General features: G+C 43.6%; 1 protein-coding gene across 9 annotated transcripts in view; it reads left to right on the top strand.

Moving 5' to 3' along the window:
* The window catches only part of MAPKAP1 (MAPK associated protein 1), a 229,547-nt gene that overhangs the window by 176,712 nt on the left and 32,890 nt on the right, over positions 1-19,945 (top strand). For all 9 annotated transcript variants that reach the window (XM_082617690.1, XM_082617693.1, XM_082617692.1 and 6 more), the window contains one exon: positions 7,565-7,705. In XM_082617690.1, coding sequence (XP_082473816.1) covers positions 7,565-7,705 — 141 coding nt within the window. The remainder of the gene's footprint in view (positions 1-7,564; positions 7,706-19,945) is intronic.

Consider the following 19,945-nt stretch of genomic DNA (forward strand, 5'->3'; position numbering starts at 1 on the left):
GGGAGGATCCCATATGCCGCGGAGCGGCTGGGCCCGTGAGCCACGGCCGCTGGGCCTGCGCGTCCGGAGCCTGTGCTCCGCAGCGGGAGAGGCCACAACAGTGAGAGGCCCGCATACCGCAAAAAAAGAAAAAAAAAAAAAAAAAAAAAAAAGAGCAGTGAGAAATTTAAATGAGATAATATATTTAAAGTGCTGAGCATAACGTCTGGCATATATAGTAAGCATTCAGTAAATGTTAATTGCGCTTGGAGTTGTTGTTGAGGCAGGATCCCTGTCTGGTAGGGCATCTGAATGGAAAACTAGGAATGGTGTGTTAGGTTCTAATAACCAAGGTAAATACAAGGGATGGTGTACAAACTCAGGTACTGTTATGGCTAACCTGTGTAGCATCAACCTCATTCAGGCCGCCAACAGCATTTATTGAACATCTACTGTGTGCTCTGTAGGATGGCATGTTCTTGCCCCCAAGGAGCCCATGGTCCAGAAGGGGAGTACAGATGCTTATCGTGTAAGAGACTTATCATGAGAGCCTTCAACAAAGGGAGACAGGGTTTCAGGAAAGGGATCAGGAAAGATTCCATTTGGAATAGACTTGAAGTGCATTAATTTTAAAGAGTGGAAAGGACATTCTGGCCAGATGGTATAATCGGAACAAAATCCAGTTTAGCTGAAACAGGCATTGTTCTATGTGGGGAGTAGCAGTGAGGCTGCAAGATAGAATAGGGCAGAAGGTAGTTTGTTTACTCTTCATTCAGCTGTTTGCACAGCAGTATTTTACTGTACGCCAAGTCCTGAGATGGACAGTGCCTATCTTTGAAGACTTCTCCCCCTCCACCCCCCACCATTTTATTTTCTACTATTCCCCTTCACAGACTGTTTGCACCAGCCAAATGCAAACACTTGCTGCCATCCTCCTGTGTTCCTGAAGCACTACCACATCTCTGGCACACGACTGGTGCTGGGTGACTGTTTGCGGACTTGGGAGGAATGGTCAACAGGGCCATCACTGCTACAGAGAGTGTACCTATGAGGTAAGGACGTAGCAAAGGCCCTCGAACTTCCAGTTGAGTTCTAGACTTGGCGTAGATCTTTTTGGAGATGGAAGACGGAAGTTGCTTTAACTTAAAACTAGATTAGCCCTTTCAGACTTGGTGTGAGACTCATTGAACCATAAAATGAAGTCTGATGTTCCAGACACATGTAGTTTGTGTCTATGAACATAAGACATCTGCTAGAGGCATACAGTGAGTTCATCTGAGCTTTGATTTAATCATCAGTGCTCATTTGTCTGAAAGACAGTCACGTATGTACCTGTAAGTATCTCCCTCAGTTCCAGGGAAATCATGAAGTATATGAAAATGCTTCTTAAACAATATTAGTTGTAATTAGCCTTGATCTGATCACGTGGCAAACAAGCCTGTCACTCTAACAATGTGTGTACAGGCTTTCTGTTTGTTTTTGTGTTTGTTTTCAGGTATGTAATACAGATACAGAGCTGTAACTGCACTTTTGTGTCGCATCATGGTTGTCCAAATGGCCATCCAGGAACAATGAAAACATGGCATAAGAACCGATAAAGGCAGCAGTTCTCAAACTTTTGGGTCTTAGGACCTCTTTACACTCTTAAAATTTATTGAGGGCCTCAAAGAGCTTTTGTTTATTGAGTTATATCTATTTATTAGGAATAAAAACTGAGTTTAAAATATTTATGAATTCATTAAAAATAATGGTAAATCCATTATATGTGAACATAAATAACATTTTTATTAAAATTTAAAAAAACAAAATAAAAATATTTTCTTTTAAAAATTTAATGATAAGAGCACTCTTTTATTTTGGTTTGGGGTTTTTTTTGTTTTGTTTTTTTGTTTTCCTTTCTCTGAAAAGCATTTATTTTTGTTCCACCAGGAAGATAAGTTATTGACTAATCTCCTGAACCAGTGGGCACTATTTTCTGTTTTTGCAAATTTCTGTACTGTTGGCTTTATAGGAGACACCTGGATTTTCATATCTTCTTCTGCAATCAGTCTGTTACAATACATTGTTTTGGTTGAAGTATATGAAGAAAATTTGGCTAACATAGATAGCTTGTTGGAAACGAGTGGAGTATTTCAGTAGCCTTTTCAGATAATAGTGCATATTAATTTTTGTTGCTATACCAAAACTCAAGTGATAGTTTCCTAAAGGTTGGTTGCAATGTGGAATCAGAAACATATCAATGAACTTTTTTTATTACTTTGTGCACTTGTAAGATATTAGGCATGAAAAGGGCAAATCATGTCTTACTGTTATTATTATAAAAATAGTACTGAGGTTATGGACCCGCCTCCCCCCACACCTGGGGTCCTGAGCTGTACTTTGAGAACCACTGACTTAGAGTTTACAGTTACCTGCACAGTCCCTGTCCTTGCTGCTGCTTGTAGGAATGTGGTGACACTGGAGGGTCAGGAGAAGGAACATGACTCCGGAGTCCGATAGATCTGTCCCAGCTCCACCTCTTTCCAACAGTGGAACCTTGGGCAAGGTTTTTGACCCACTCTTGACCCACGGTGTCAAGAGTTAGGATTTGAATCTACATCTCTGAACTCAATGTTCCAGGTTCCTTCCAGTGTTATTAAGCCCCAGGGCCACATCCCGGCTCTCTCTCACTACCTCCTCTTTCTTTCTTCGGTGCAGGCCTTACACCCCGCCAGCCTCCTCCTTCCCCTCCTCTCTGCTTCCCTTTGCTCCCTCTTCCCTGGCCTGGTGTTGCCATTAAGACAGGTGCCACTCCTTGTTTCCTTTTTTCCTGATTCCTTACTCCAGACAGCTAAGCTCCTTCCTCTCTTGGATTTTTTGCTTGTCCCCCAGTGCTTTCTGTATCATGAACGTGCTCTCTGTCATCCTTCCAGAGCCTGTTGTCAGTCCGCTTGAGCTCTGGTGCTCAAGTCACTTTTAGGCCCCCCCGCCCAAAATTTGATCTATCACAATACATCTTTGAGTTATTGCAGCTCAAGCGTTTTGACACAATACATTATGGTAATCCATGGCACATAGAGACATTAACACTCTCGACTTTGACAAAATACATTGTGAAGTCTTTGAAGGCACCATTACAATTTATCTTGTCATTCATGAGGAGACCCAATTCAGCATTAATGTAGATGAACACAGTGTGGCTTTTGTTTCACTTAATTGCTTGTGACCTTTTTAATTGCTAATTTAACAAAATACCAAAGGGTTATATTTCAATTAAATTAACAGTTTGGGAAGTGGTTTTTTTAATATGTTTATTTTTAAGACATTCTGATTCTATTTTTTACTTCAAGTAGATAAAAATGTCTTCTCTTAACAGAAGTCATTTTGGAATGTGAAGTTGATAGTACAGTAATATTTTTAATATGCACTGTGGTGCAGTGTCAAGCATGTTTCATGTGTGTTTGGGTTCACCCCTTTCCAGAGGGATACAAACAGTAAAGGTGTACATGCAAAGTCAGAACAGAACTTTCCTGGTTAAAAAAAAAAAATGCTTTTGCTACAATGCTCTGCTTCAGACGTGTGCCTTTAGATTAAGTGTCTGTTGCGTGCATCATTTATTGGGCACTTCTCTCTGCCTTGTCCTGTTTTCTTGGTGTTCTGTAGTGAATTTGTAAGCTCCTGAAGGTCAGGAACCCTGCCTTATCTTCATCAATGTCCCTTCCCAGTCTAGCACACTGCAGGCATGGGGACAGTAGTTGCAGGTTGCATGGCTGACTGATCTGTACACACAGACATGCCCCCTCCAAGCAGAGGCATTCCTGAACCCACTTTGAGAAATGGCACTGGAACTCCAAAACCAGAAGTTGTTCCCATTCGGCAGATAACCTGCTTGGGGGTGAGCGGCATGTATCAGAGGTGAATGCAGGACTGTTTCTTCCTTCTCTGCTCCCCCGGTGCTGCTGCCCTTTTGACTGTAAAAGTAAACACACCCCTTGTCAACTGGGGCAAGGCTCAGAACTCACCCAAGTATCAAGGGGACTTAAATCCTCAAATGGGATATGAATTTACACTGTCAGAGAGTAGACGGTCAATGCAAGAAGCATTAATGTGTTGAGCCAGCTCCAGCTATATAAGTCTTGAACAAAATTAATATGAGGAAATTGACAAGCCTTGCTGGTTATTCCATAGCTTTAAGACCTCTACTAAAATCCTATCATCTCATCTGCCCATTATTAACATTTCAGCAAAATATAAAGTTTTCATTAATCTCGCACAGCAAATTTAGGAGTGAAAACTGGCACTTGTTTGAGCTTTTAGGACTACATTAGCTGGTGTATTAAACAAAATATGTCATTCTTCAGTAGCTTCTGCAAGAAGCTAAATCAATTTCCAGCCATATTTATGCACCACTTTATCTAAAAGCATCTAAGATGCCTTATTAGCATCTGGCATTGAAATTGCGCCGTAAAAAATTATGTCACGTTATAGTAATTTTTAAATTGGTTTTAATCCAACCTCATAAAATGTAAAACTCTTAAGTGTGGTTTTTTTTAAATAATTGGCATTTTAGCATAATGAGCTGTTACCTCTTTCCAAATCAAATACCTACAATATTTAGAAAATACTAATTGGTAAAGAAAACAGAAGTTCTTAAGCTGAGTTGTATCTAATAATGGCATTTTCTCAGAAAAGATGGCTTTAAATGATTTAAAACATGAAAGGAGGGCTTCCCTGGAGGCGCAGTGGCTGAGAGTCCGCCTGCCGATACAGGGGACACGGGTTCATGCCCCAGTCCGGGAAGATCCCACATGCCGTGGAGTGGCTGGGCCCGTGAGCCATGGCCGCTGAGCCTGCACGTCCGGAGCCTGTGCTCCGCAACGGGAGAGGCCACAACAGTGAGAGGCCTGCGTACCGCTAAAAAAAAAAAAAAAAAAAAAAAAAAAAAAGAAAGGATTTTAGTATTTCTCCAAAATTCTCAATTTAAAAGGTTCTAAAGTAAAAGTAAACACATCTTGGCAGCTCTGTTTTAGTAAGAGGTATATTTGGAGAAAGTGAATAACTATTTGAAACTTTAATTTCTAGCCAGCCTCTTGGTTTGCGATGTGGACTTTACTCTGGAGACAGTAGCGATCATAATCACAGCATCTCTATGCAAAATCACAAGTGTTCCAGAAAAAGGAACAGGGTTACCCAATGACCCTTGCAGACGTCGAGTGCAACTTTGCTAGTCCTAGCAATGTGATGTTGGTTAAGTCACTAAGCCTCTCTGATCCTGGGGATACGGCACCCGGTATTCACCCAGTAAATTGTTATTGAGCTCTTGCTTTATTCTGTGCATGGTAGCACTAGCAGGGTCTGGGCTGTGGTGCTTAGTAAAGCAGTTACTCTGCCTCTGCTCTTGGGGTCACAGTCTAATGGTGGAGACAGACGATTGCTATCTGTGATAACTAACCTGAAGGGAAATGCAGGGTGCAGTGGCAGAAGGAGCTGAGCTAGACTTAGGGTTCCTTGGACTGTCACTTGAGCTTGAGCCAAGCTCATGAGAGGGGTGGGGAGGAGGCCTGGAGAAAAAGGCCAGGAGGGAGTGGAACGGGAAGAAGGGTGACCTGGCCGGAGAGGTCAACACGTGGGACTGTGTCACAGGCATTCGGTGACTGGCCCGTTAAGGCCGAAGCTGCAGCCTTACTGAGACGAAAGCATCCTAGTAGGTGCTAGAATGGTCCAAGCTGGGAATAGTTGTAGTGTTTGGAAATAGAATGCACAATTCCTAATAAATTAGTTAAATGTGAAGACATCAGAAACCAGCTTTGCCTTAAAAGCCTCCCCTGTAAGCAATAACTGTGGGAAGGAAAGTGTGTAATTGGTAGGCATAGAGAATTTTCCAGTTTTATGCCCAAATCTAGAGTTTTCCATTCCTCCAACTCTGTGCCAAGGAGTTCTCTCATGGTCTCCCTGTGGAACCGTCTCTGTGTACTCATCACAAGGCCTCGGGCCCCCCGCTCTGTTTGGCCTCTTCTAGACAGGTGCTCCCTCCCACCAGCAGCCACACCTTCAGAAGACCACATTTCAAACTCAGGCATGGGGGCTGACGAGAGTTAGTTTAGCTTTGCTTATGTGACCTTGGGCGTGTGACTTTGCCTCTCAGAGCCTCGGCTTCTTCATCTGTGTAATACGAAGATTATAGGACCAGGTTGTCTTGAGACTTAAATGCATGTGTGAAGTGCTCAGCACCATGCCTGATGTGTGAGTACTCACCTGTACTAGCTATCATTATTATTATTGATTGATTTGTTTATTTAGCACAATTTAGTGAGAGCTGCCAGTTGCCGGTACTGCTTGCAGGAAAAGATGTAGAGATGAATAAGAGACTTTACTGATCCTCACAGAGTTTCCAATTTAGGACACAGCAACCACTCAGCAATTCTAGTGCAAGCCTAAATGTGATCCACTATGACAAGAGAATAAAAATAATCATGACTGCTATTTATTAAGCGTATTACATGCTAGATTCTTTAAATATGTTTTGGTATTCTGTGGATGGCAGATGCTGGGGTTGAGAGAAATAGTCACTTGGCCGATATCACACAGTAAGTTAGAGGCAGAGCCAGGAATTGAGCCCAGGTCTCCCTGGCTCCAAGTCCAGTATAAGCCAGCTGCCATGGCGTTCAAGAGGAGGTGGAATCTGAGCTAGCCTGGGTGGAGTTTTGACAGAGGGATGTTCTAGGCCAACGGTACCACATGAGCAAAGAACCAGAAGTAGAAAAACCCGAACCTATATATAGTCTGAGGAGTTTGGGAAGAGCTGAGAGAAGGTATGTGTTAGAAATGACAAATAAAATGGGAAATCTTTGTTTCAGCAAGATTGCGGACGTCCTTGATTGCTTGACTGAAAAGAGTGTGCTTCATTCAGGGGGCCTTGGGAAGCCAGGGAAGATTTTTGAGCTCCAGTCTTCTTATTTGTCCCCACTATCAGTATCAGAGTACTTAGTGCACACTACACATTTGATGAGTGAATGAGTGATCAAACCTTTAGAAAGATAAGTCGGAAAGTCCTGTAGTAGCTGGACTGCTGAGGGATCCTGGTGGCCAGAAGGCCATTGAGGAGACTGTTACAGCCATCCGAGCGCCAGCAGGCTCGTACCTGAACCACTGGAGGCTGTGGGGCGCAGGACAGGAAGCTGATAAACAGACAGTTTGCGAATCGTGGGAAGAACAGGGATTCTTCAAGGAGCATGGACTACTTTTATGATCAGGAAAATTAATAGAAAAAGAAGCAAGAAGTGTGGCCACCCGTGCTTTTGTGATTTTGACTTACTCTTGTGGAGACAGAGCTTCTGGCGAGCAGGAGTTTTTCTACCCTCTGTATTGCTGCTGCCCAGCCAAGGGCCTGCCATAGAACAGGCAGTGTTTGTGGAATTAATTGTTCAATGATTAATATGTTACCATTCTTTGTTTACTGGAATGGCATTATTAAGTCATCGCTCAGCCTTTTCTTTTCCAAATTAAATAGCCCATATTATTTTAATTTATCCCGAAGCACTTTAAGCAGACACCATTTGCCAAGCCTCATGTATCTTTATGTGTTAAACTGCTTTTTCCTCCCCAGGTTCAAGGGCAGACGGGGTTTTTGAGGAGGATTCGCAAATTGACATAGCTACAGTACAGGATATGCTGAGCAGCCACCATTACAAGTCATTCAAAGTCAGCATGATTCACAGACTCCGATTCACGACTGATGTACAGTTAGGTAAGTGTGTCAACTTTCTATCAGTGGTCAGTGTCGAAATAGGGAAAGAAGCAACATACAACTTTTATGTGACCTGAATGACTAACGGTAATTTGTTTTCAGAGAAAATGTTGAAGCAGTGAAATTTAAAGTAACTCCTTTTTCCCACCTGAGTGCTCGGTCTTGTCTTCTTTTTTTTTTTTTTTTTTTTTTTTTTGCTGTACGCGGGCCTCTCACTGCTGTGGCCTCTCCCGTTGCGGAGCACAGGCTCCGGACACACAGGCTCCATGGCCATGGCTCGTGGGCCCAGCCGCTCTGCGGCATGTGGGATCTTCCGGGATAGGGGCACGAACCCGTGTCCCCTGCATCGGCAGGCGGACTCTCAACCACTGCGCCACCAGGGAAGCCCTCTTGTCTTCTTTTTTATGAAACAGAATATTAGAAATAGAACTAACTTGAGACTCTTTGCAGACTGATTGACTTATGTGAAGTTCCATAATTTTCATTCTGTAATTCTCTCCTACATCCTATCCTTAGAACTGCTTTGTAACATTGCTACTTGCCTCTTCTTACTCCATGAATCCATTCCTTATTCATTCATGCCTTTATTCAGGAAGCTTTTTAATGATCTCAGAAGTTATATTTGGATCCTCACCAGATAACCTAGAACTAAAATTCAATTAATATTTGGGGTTAATTTGTTTCCATTAAGTGCTAAATTTCTGTTTTGACTTAAACCTAACAGAGGTAGAAAAAGTGTCATAGTAGCAGAATATGAATACGCCAACATCATCACCATCCTCATGGCCGCCATCTATAGGTATGTGCGTGTGTTAGGCACTGTGCTCAGTGCGTTACATGCACTACTAACCTGCCTAAAAGACAGGTATTTTTACGGTCTCCATCTGGCAGAGAGGTGAAGTCTCATGCCCATGCTCACACAGCGTAGTTAGTAGTATCAGGGGCAGAACCCTGGTCTGGCCAACTGGAGTGCACCTGCCACATAAAAGAGGATGATGGGAGGGCAGGGGAGTGGGTACAGGTGCCAGGCTTACCCAGTCAGGGAGCTGAGCTACTCCCGGGCTCTGCCGAGACCTCTGCCACACTGCCTCTTCCTGGGCTTCGTTTGCTTCATGTGTAAAGGGAGAAAGCTTGAATTCTAACTGTAAGGCTCACTAATGTTATGTTTCTCACAAATGTTTTGTAAATGTCTCATAATAAAACCTTTTCTAATGTGGGCATTAGTGTGGCTAATTTGTAATAAGTCTCAAAAAGCTCTCAAATATTCATCCCAGCTTGCCTGACAGGAGCTTGAAATATGCTGACAGTAGCTTACTAATTAAGAGATGAGCATCAGAATCACATCTGGTTTAAATTGTGGCTCTGTCAACAACCAGCGGTATTAGGCAAGTGTCTTAATCTTTCTGAGGCTTGATTCCATTCTGTTTAAATGGGAATATCAGTGTGCCAGCCTCTTAGGATTGCTGTGGGGAATGAGTCAGATACTCCACTTAGCTTAGCACAGGACCTGGCAGTTGGTAGACTGTAAGTGAGCTGTTAGTGGAGAGGCAATATAGTGGAAGCTTGGAGGACAGACTGAAGATTTAGAAGCCTGGGTACAAACCCTGGCTCATTCATTAGCTGTATCAACACAGTCAAGTGATGCAGAGCCGCAATCTCCTCCTCTGTAAGATGAAGATAATAGTCTCTGTCTCGTAGATAGGGTAATTACGGGGATGAAAAGTCATTATCACACGCGCAATACTTAGAAAGGCGCATGGCACATAGCAAGTGCTCAGTAAACAACAGCTTGTAAGATGATGGTGATTCTGGCAGACTAAATAGATGAATTAGCACCGAGTATCTGAATTGGAACACACACAACCTACCTTTTTTCCCCCTCCGTAAACCTCTTTCTCCCTCCTCACAAAAAAAAACCTCTAAAGTGGTAAAAATTGCTTATTTAATGTTAATTCTTAAAACATAAAGTTCTTCAGCGTTGTTCTTTCTAAAGATGCTTTTTCTGGTATCTCTCATAGAAGTAAAATTAATAAGGCTGCTCAAAAACAAGCCAGGGGCTTCCCTGGTGACGCAGTGGTTGAGAGTCCGCCTGCCGATGCAGGGGACACGGGTTCGTGCCCCGGTCCGGGAAGATCCCACATGCCACGGAGTGGCTGGGCCCGTGAGCCATGGCCGCTGAGCCTGTGCATCCGGAGCCTGTGCTCTGCAACGGGAGAGGCCACAACAGTGAGAGGCCCGCGTACCGCAAAAAAAAAAAAAAAAAAAAAAAAGCCAGGTGCCCAAAAAAGGGGGAGAAAGTACATGTTGTATGATTCCATCTATATAACGTTCAAAAGTACACAAAAATAATATGTAGAAGTAATGACAGTGGTTATCCTGGAGAGTGAAGAGGCTCTAGTGACTGGATGGGGGAGCATCTGGGGTACTAGTATGGTTCTGTTTCTTGATCTGGGGGCTGATTACATGAGTATGTAGATTTTGTGGAAAAGTCAAGTTATATAAACTCTTGGGATTTATACACTTTGTATATTTTCAATTAAAAGTTTGCTAAAAATAAGAATGCTACTCAGACATCATTTGCGTTTGCCTGCACTTCTTTCCCAGTAACAGAGGGTCTGCTTTTTCTGAGTGGGTCTAGTTTTAAGAAGCCCAGTAAGTAGCCTGACTGCAGTCAAGATAGAGGTCCAGGGTACAAGGCGAGGATTTTCCCGGGTGAGCATAATCCCTGCTGTTCCCCAAGGTGCAAAGCAGTGCCTTGGAAAGATAACCAAGAGCGTGGCTTCTTTCCCCACATTTTTTCCAAAGGCAAAAAGCCAACCTTGAATCCATCAGATTCTGATCTGTATATTCATTCAAAGGAAAAAGTCCACAAGAGGATCTGTGCAAAGAGCCCAAGTTCTGCAGGCAAGAATGGGTTTTAATCCCAGCTTTACCACTTGCCTGCAGTATCAGCTTAGGCAAGTCCGTTCCCCTTTCAGTCTTAGTGTTTGTCATTTATGAAGTGGGAATTATAATGTTTACCTTTCAAGATTGTGTATGAAAGTGGCACTAATGGCTTATCTTAGTGCTGTTATCACTGTCATTATTATGTTTATTCTGCCTACTGCTTTCTCTCCTAGTCCACCATCTTTTTTTTTTTTACATCTTTATTGGAGTATAATCGCTTTACAATGGTGTGTTAGTTTCTGCTGTATAACAAAGTGAATCAGCTATACATATACATATATCCCCATATCTCTTCCCTCTTGCATCTCCCTCCCTCCCACCCTCCCTATCCCACCCTCCCTATCCCACCCCTCTCAGTGGTCACAAAGCACCGAGCTGATCTCCCTGTGCTATGTGGCTCCTTCCCACTAGCTATCGGTTTTACATTTGGTAGTGTATACCATTTGGTAGTGTATGTCCATGCCACTCTCTCACTTTGTCCCAGCTTACCCTTCCCCTTTCCCCCCTCCCGTGTGCTCAGGTCCATCCTGTAGTAGGTCTGCGTCTTTATTCCCGTCCTGCCCCTAGGTTCTTCATGACCTTTTTTTTAGATTCCATATATATGTGTTGGCATACGGTATTTGTTTTTCTCTTTCTGACTTACTTCACTCTGTATGACAGACTCTAGGTCCACCCACCTCACTACAAATAACTCAATTTTGTTTCTTTTTATGGCAGAGTAATATTCCATTGTATATATGTGCCACATCTTCTTTATCTATTCATCTGTCGGTGGACACTTAGGTTGCTTCCATGTCCTGGCTATTGTAGATAGAGCTGCAGTGAACATTGTGGTACATGACTCTTTCTGAATTATGGTTTTCTCAGGGTATAAAAATATGGAATGCTTCACGAATTTGCGTGTCATCCTTGCACAGGGGCCATGCTAATCTTCTCTGTATCGTTCCAGTTTTAGTATATGTGCTGCCAAAGCGAGCACTAGTCCACCATCTTGAAAGTATTTAACCAGATCATTCAAATTAAGTAGTGGCTCATTGGCAAAGTCACGGTGGAGACTTGTCAGGTAGAAATAGATGATGATAGTAATGCAAGTGTCTCTGTCTAGAGCATTGGTTCTCAGAAGTGAGGTGACTGGAAGCTGGTCCCAGTCACCTCTGAGTGCTTCCAGTGGCACACATAGCACCCTCTGGTGGGAAGTCACAACTGAGGAACGTCTGAAATATTAGATGTTGTCAGAACATTTGTTTCTGTTATGAATCTAAATTCAGTCTTTACCGTTACAAGCAAAAACTTCATGAATTAGTCCTAAGTAATTTTGTGACAGTCGGATAAACTGTGCCCACGAGTACTATATCGTGCAGTGAATAAATAAGTTCATTTCCTATTCCCATGTAGATGAGCTCAGGTATGTATTAGGACCCTTACTTCCTTCTTGGAAAGCAGAGGATAACACCCTTTTCATTCTCACAACAACAACAAAAGGCTGCACACAGTAGTCCAGAAATTCTTCCTTTCTGAAGCATCATCTACTGCGAAGTTCAGGGCAGCCAACGTTCTTTAGGAGCATTCAAGTGAGCAGCTGGATTCTGAGATCAGTAAATAATTTATTTTATTTCAACTGACTAGCCGGGTGCCTCAGATCTTTCCTGACACTGATGGATGGTCTCCTCTGCTCATCCATCCTGTGTCAGTCAGAGCAGAGATTCCACTTGCCCCCTGTGGCAAGTTCTTCTCAGTGGTAAGTGTCTGTGTGCGGCATTTACCCAGCAGCACTGCTGATTCCACAAAACACCACCCGTCCACTCTGAGTTAGTGGTACACGAGATCGCAGAGCTGAGACTCGGCATCCCCAAGCTCTGCGGTGCCGTCGTAGCAGCCTGCCTCCTGACTGGGGAGTAGGGGCCAGTGTCCCAGTTTTACTGTCTGCTGTTTGTTTCTGGGAAAGTCAGGGGATAAGAGACTCAAACTTTGATTTGCAAGACCCAAAATTACATCAATTTTCCACCAAACTTTTTTTTTTTTGTCTCACCATTTCTTTTAATAACAAATTGTTAACTGAATAATCCAGTGATAAGCAATGTGTTTTAAGTATACTGTGGTACAGCCATATACAGAAATATTATAAAACCTTTGAGAGGAAGCCCTCTCAAAATTTTTATTGAAATGGGAATGTATCAATGTGTTAAAATAGAAAAAATACGGTGCTTTGTGACTACCTAGAGGGGTGGGATAGGGAGGGTGGGAGGGAGGGAGACGCAAGAGGGAAGAGATATGGGAACATATGTATATGTGAAACTGATTCACTTTGTTATAAAGCAGAAACTAACACACCATTGTAAAGCAATTATACTCCAATAAAGATGTAAAAAAAATAGAAAAAATAACATTCACAGTATGATTTGCAACTATGCAAATATGAATATATGTACATAAACACATATATGCCAACACATGTATACATAAATATATATATATATTTTTAAATTCCTCCAAGGAAATATATCAAAATGCTAACAGTAGTTATCAATGGGTGGTAAAGTTACAAGTGATTTTTTTTCTTTTTTTCCTGGGATTTTTACAGTGATCATATATGGCTTTTCTGTGGAAGGGAGCTTTTTTCTTTTTTAAAAGCCTTTTCTCTTCACCATATTAAAAAGAGAAATGAATGAAGTAGTGTGTTACTGCCCATCCGGATATATCATATCTTACTGGTTGTCAAGCAGCATATCCTACATCATGCCCATCTCCAGTCACAGGCAGAAAGGACAGAAACTCAGGCACAAGCACACCCCATCCAAATGGCAGTGCGTTCACTCTAGGGGGCAGCCTAAGCAGCACGTGCAGCAGCTTCAGTTCTCCACTCAAACCGCTCCCCATCTCTCACCCAACGTTTTAGGTTTACTTTTTTTTCTTCATTTTTGGCTGTGTTGGGTCTTCGTTTCTGTGTGGGGGCTTTCTCCAGTTGCGGCGAGCGGGGGCCACTCTTCATCGCAGTGCACGGGCCTCTCACTGTCACGGCCTCTCCCGTTGTGGAGCACAGGCTCCAGATGCGCAGGCTCAGTAGTTGTGGCTCACGGGCTTAGTTGCTCCGCGGCATGTGGGATCTTCCCAGACCAGGACTCAAACCCGTGTCCCCTGCATTGGCAGGCAGATTCTTAACCACTGCGCCACCAGGGAAGCCCCCAGGTTTACTTTCTGATGTGATGCAGTACTCCTCACACAAGCTGCACGTGGGGACAGACCATTTTAATCCTCTACTCTGTGCCACTCAGTCTGTCCTTGAGGGAAATGCTACCCATTTAGTAAAGTTACCCACCAAGCCAGAAATCACCATCATTCTGGACACTTCTCTGTCATCAACGGAAACAGACAGGTAAGCCTTGCTGCTTTCTAAAAATGGCCAATCCTGCTTGGCAAATGACAGCATATGCTAAGATTTCTCACTCCTGCGGAGAATGGTCCACCAGACTTTTATATGAATGAAAAACTTTATTGGAGTCCATTAATGAAATCTGGGACAAAGATCTGATCTTTTAAAATAATATTAACAGGAGGAATTATAATTTTTTAAAGCAGTTATTGTTTATCAAATGCTTGCTATGTGCCAAGCACTCTGCTGATCACTCTCTTACATGAGTTGTCTCCTGTAATCAAGGTACTTTATTAGATTGTACTGATATTATCTCCATTTTTTATTTGAGGAGACTGGGGTACAGGGAAAATCTAGTAAGTAATGAGGCTGGGATCCAAGACTGTCTGAGGCTGAGGCCTGTGGCTAACTACTAGATCATGCCTTGAATGCGGATCGTCATTGCACTAATACTCTGTATTTCTATCAATATGACAATGTACGGTATACAATGAAATTTCATCCCATTACCATATTTAATTGACACAGCACACTGACGATGTTATTCCCATTTCATGACAAAACTGAAGCTCGGAGGAGCTAATGAAATCATGCGATGTATATAAAGCACTTAGTGCTTCCTGGCACATAGCTGTTACTTAATAAGTACTAACTCTCTTTCCCTCCCTGTCAGCCATCAGATATACAGTAGGATATCCAGTCCCAGTAGCAGAACTGGGACTGAAACTCAGTCCTATACACTAAATCCAGTCCGTCACATGACAGATGCCTCAGTCATTAATAACGTCCCTTCGCCAAGGAAGTGATTACTTCTAGTTGGCCAGTTCCAAAAATTCTGCCCATCCCTCACTCTTCTCCCTATCCTAGCATCTGGAGGTCAGCGTCAGTGTAGCACGTGTGCTCCTAGTCCATCCTCCATTCACATTGTTAATCAGTCACTGCACTTCTTCCCTCTGGGCCCAGACCTGACCTCAGAATCATTTCCAACACAGCCTTTTTTTTTTCTTCACCACGTGGCACGTTGGATCTTAGTTCCCCGACCAGGGATCGAACCCGCACCCCCTGCATTGGAAGCATGGAGTCTTAACAACTGGACCACCAGGGAAGTCCCATCCAACACAGCCTTATAAGCAGCCCCTACCAATCAGTTGGCGTTGGTTCGTTCTTAAGTTGAAATCTATTTGCCATCCGTGCTCTGTCAACCTGGAAAACTCACCAAACAAAGCCATCATTCCTGTATTTCCCCAAAATATTTTTGGACTATTTCATCTTGTCTGCTTCCCTTCCATGTTGGGCGTAAAAGTACAGGTGCCCTTTAAGTGTAGACCTTGTATGAGCTTACACCAGGTTGAGATTTTTTTCCATTAACTTAAACTCCTGTATGCTTGACCATAGGATCAGGCACTAAGACACGGGTGTTACCCAAACATGCCAAGGCTGGCAGGTTGAAGTAGGTTTGGGGAAATTGAATCTAAAAGGGTCAGATGGTGAATGCCAGCCATGATCTAAGAAGCCCATAGTATACTATCAATAAGTTCTTGTTGGCTGGCTGACGGAAACTGAATTACAACACACCAGCCAAGGGGCTGCCCATAAACCCATATAAGACTCAAGGCAGAGAAGGTCAAGACATGACCACAGCATACCTCTCATTTATATGGTACCTTAAGGCAGTGGTTCCTACCATGACCGTGTATCAGACTCACCAACTCCCTGGCCTCATACCAGACCTGCTGGCTCAGAATCTCTCCTTAATTGTGGGGTTTGGGAAATGCAACCTCACAGTATTCAAAGGACTTTCTGACCCCTTATCTCTTTGTCCAACGCTTGTCTTTACTTATTGGGCAGGTCAGCCTGGTTTTCCCAGCACAGGGTCTCAGGCTGAGGAATGTTTTGATAGTTGTGCCACTTGTGCTAACTTGACTCCTTCGCCTTATCCTTTGTCGATATTGCCCACCCCTGTGTCACCAAAGGAATGTGTTACGGAATACATAGTATACCATGAACCCCATCTGTGTCATTACTGCATATATAATCTAACATAATTCTGTATAGGGTTTACAGAGAAAGATCGTCGTATAGAACAACCTCTACCAGAAGTTCCCGTGGTTACCTCCATTATCTCTTCATAAAACAGTCCATATGCGGAATCACAACACTCGCGATCACAGTAGTTCTTTAACAAAAGCATCAAGCACAGTAGCACATACCTTAGAGAAAGCGAAGAGATTTCATCTCATAAACAACTCCACGTCTGTAATGGCTGCCCAGAGCACTGTGCTGAGGTAGCATCTCAAGCTGCATCTGAGGGCAACACAAACTCTGGGATTGATTAGAAATGTCTGCCTTGGGCCTGAGCATGATGAGAGGCAGCGTGTTCGCCATCTGTTGTCTTTCCTGGTTTATCCTATTGCAGTTATTATTTAACCCTCCAGTCAGTACCTACAAGCCAGCACTCAGAGAAGACCTGATCACAGTATTATTTTTTGATATGTACTATGCAAACTTAAGAAACACATTACAACACAAAACTACGTGAGTGGAAGCAACAGCTGTGGCCTGGACTTTATTACTCCTCAAGCTCACTCTGAAGCTGAAAGTAGTTCATGTGGTTGTATGAATAAAATATTTGCCCCTGTTATTTTCCAATGGGATACCTATGGAGTATAGTTCAAGTAATTACGTAATCTGGAAATTCATGTTCTTAAGAAATGGAGGGATCTTCCTTCCACTTTTCCATTTCATATTGAATACTAAGGAGATACCCTTCTCCATTCAAAGGCACTAAAATGTTCATGAGGAGACTTGCATCATGTTTAACTCCAGGATCCCTGGGTCCTTGAGTAATTTGAGAATGCAAATTCTAGCATTCTAGTATTTTTTTAAATATTTATTTATTTATTTATTTATTTATTTATTTATTTATTTATGGCTGGGTCGGGTCTTAGTTGCAGCACGCAGAGTCTTTCGTTGTGGTGCACAGGCTTCTCTCTAGTTGTGGCGTACGGGTTTTCTCTCTCTGGTTGTGGTGCATGGGCCCCAGAGCACATGGGCTCTGTAGTTGTGGCGTGCAGGCTCCAGAGCGTGTGGGTTCTGTAGTTGCGGCAGATGGGCTCTCCAGTTGTGGCATGCAGGCTCTCTAGTTGTGGCATATGGGCTTAGTTGCCTCACAACATGTGGGATCTTGATTCCCCAACCAGGGATCTGCGTCCCCTGCATTGGAAGGCAGATTCTTAACCACTGGACCACCAGGGAAGTCCCAGCATTCTAGTGTTAATAGTAATAAACTAGCAATAAATTCTAGTATTAAATTATTGTTCTCTCCCTATTGTGACAACATTTTCTGAACCAAAATTTGGAATAGAGTTTATCAAATCCTAATGAATTTATGAGGTAGCGGGACAGATACTATCAAGACTGCCTCCCGAAAATTCCTTTACCACATTAATGCTTAAGGCAGTGATCAAGTCAAGGGAAAATCCCCTGACAGGGCATGTCGGAAACTCGAGAGGCTTTTTCTAACTGTATACTTTCCTCTCTGCTCCCAGATCTACCCTTTTGAGAATTCCTGTTCAGTAATCCACAGTTCCTAGTGACAATGTGTCAGGCTCCTCAGATGGCTGAGAAAGAATTAAGAATCGGAAAAAGTTGAGAACCACTGGCATAATGGAATTAGTGGGAATCGGATACGTGAGAGTTTGCCAAGGTTCCGTATTCTTTTTACCACTTCCTCATCCTTGGCACTTGAGCTCTGACAATGTACTGGGGCCTGGGCATAGGGACGATCAGGTTTTTCCTCATTCTGCAAGTGATATTATAAATTCTCTTAGGAAACACAGCATCACTGCTGTGTTTGTGGCGCACGGTCTTTGTTGCTCCGTGGCATGTGAGATCTTCCTGGACCAGGGCTCGAACCCGTGTCCCCTGCACTGGCAGGCGGATTCTTTTTTTTTTTTTGGCGGTACCTGGACCTCTCACTGTTGTGGCCTCTCCCGTTGCAGAGCACTGGCTCCAGACATGCAGGCTCAGTCGCCATGGCTCACGGGCCCAGCCGCTCCATGGCACGTGGGATCTTCCCAGACCGGGGCACGAACCCGTGTCCCCTGCATCGGCAGGCGGACTCTCAACCACTGCACCACCAGGGAAGCCCTGGCAGGCGGATTCTTAACCACTGCGCCACCAGGCAAGCCCCTATACTGTCATGCATTTGATCACTGTAAACATAATGCATAGTGAGACAAAGTGGGTCTTTTTAAGCCCTAGCTTGGTAGTATGGGATGTGAATTATGGTTATAGCTCTGTCATTAATGGGTGACATCAGACAAGTCATATCCCCGCCCTGAGCCTCAATTTCTTCATATGGGAAATGAAAGCCCCAGACTAGGTGATCTCTCATTAAGCCCAAACAGCCTTTGTGTCTGATCCTGTGGGTAAATTCAGAGAAGTATCAAAGACTTCCCTGCCTGCTCTGTAGATGCTATTGATTGGCTGTATAAATTCAGCAAAATCCACTCTGGCTAAGAGTTGTTCAGTGACACTCCCCAGGGGCTTTTCCAGGCTTTCATAGGCTCTAGATAACCTGAAGACAAGAGGACTGTAGAACTGTATAAAAAGCTACTCCAGGATTTAACAGCAGTGGGGCTTTTGTAGTCTTGGATTCACAGTTGTAGGAAATTGATGAATGAACCACAGCTCATGATGTCCAAGCAAATAAGCAATAACTCAGGAAATACACTGAGGCATGGAATGTTAAATGCCCTAATTTTTGCCAAACTGGTGTTTCAGCTTACTAGAAGGGTATTTTAAGTGTGCCTTGTGGGGCAGCTGTGCCTTCTAAGAGTCAAGCATATAGGAAACAGCTGACGTGTCGGAACACACACGGACTGGACTTAGTCCCGTAGACCTGGGCTTCAACCCCAGCTTTGCCGTTTCCTAACTTGATTCACCCTGGTCAGGTACGTCATTTCACCTTTCTGAGGTCATTTTTAATAATAATTTTGATAATAATTGAGCCTTTATTATGTGCCAGGCACTCTGCTCTTTTGTACATGCTTAGGCCATCCTACCTTCATGACACCCTAGGAGATGGTACTGTTGTTTCCTCATTTTACAAAGGAAAAAGCTCAGGCTCACTGAGGGAGAAGTAACTTTGCCCAGGATAATACCAGTGAGATCAAGATCTCCAGATTCATGACTTGGAGACCTTATAGGGCAGGGGTTCCCTAGCACAAATGTTTCCACAACTTCCAGATGTGAGAATGTTCTTCCTGATGTTGAATTGAACTCTCGGAGGTTGCTGGGAAGAGGTTTGCCCTCTTGGTGATGGGAGGTTATTGCAAGGATTCGTGGGGATGAGGGCTTTGGTCTTCCCAGGTGGACAGCTGTTCTGGATCCTGGTGCTTCCAGTACTGGGGTATAGAGCCAGTCCCAGAGAGAATCGCCTCCCACCCGCACCCCAGAGTAGCGCCGGGCAGGTCCCTTATTCCTATCCCTCCCAGGGCTCTCTGAGCTCACTCCCCTGTCCTGACCCTCGTCACTGGGTCTGTATCACATCCCTTAGCCCAGTGCCTGACTCCGGGTAACAATAGTCATGAGAAGTAGTCGTATATGTCACTAGCTATGGATTAAGCACTATTCCAAGCACTTTTACAAGTCTTACTTCACTTAATCCTCATAACAAGCCCATTATCATCACCATCTATTTATAGCAACTTTCCCAAAGTCACATAGTTAGGAAGTAGGGAAGCTGATACCCAAACTCAGGACTCTGTGACTCCAAAGTCCCCTATTCCTAACCTCTCTGCACTACTGCCTTTAAATGTAAAGTGGGCTGCTACTGCCTTCCTGGTAGAGATGTGGTGAGCTCTCAATAAGTTGCTACAAACAAAAGGACTCAGCTCAGGGGCTGCCCAAAGTAGGTACCC

The sequence above is a fragment of the Mesoplodon mirus genome (assembly GCF_964341445.2).
Source record: "Mesoplodon mirus genome assembly, chromosome: 1".
NCBI classification, from domain to species: Eukaryota; Metazoa; Chordata; class Mammalia; order Artiodactyla; family Ziphiidae; genus Mesoplodon; species Mesoplodon mirus.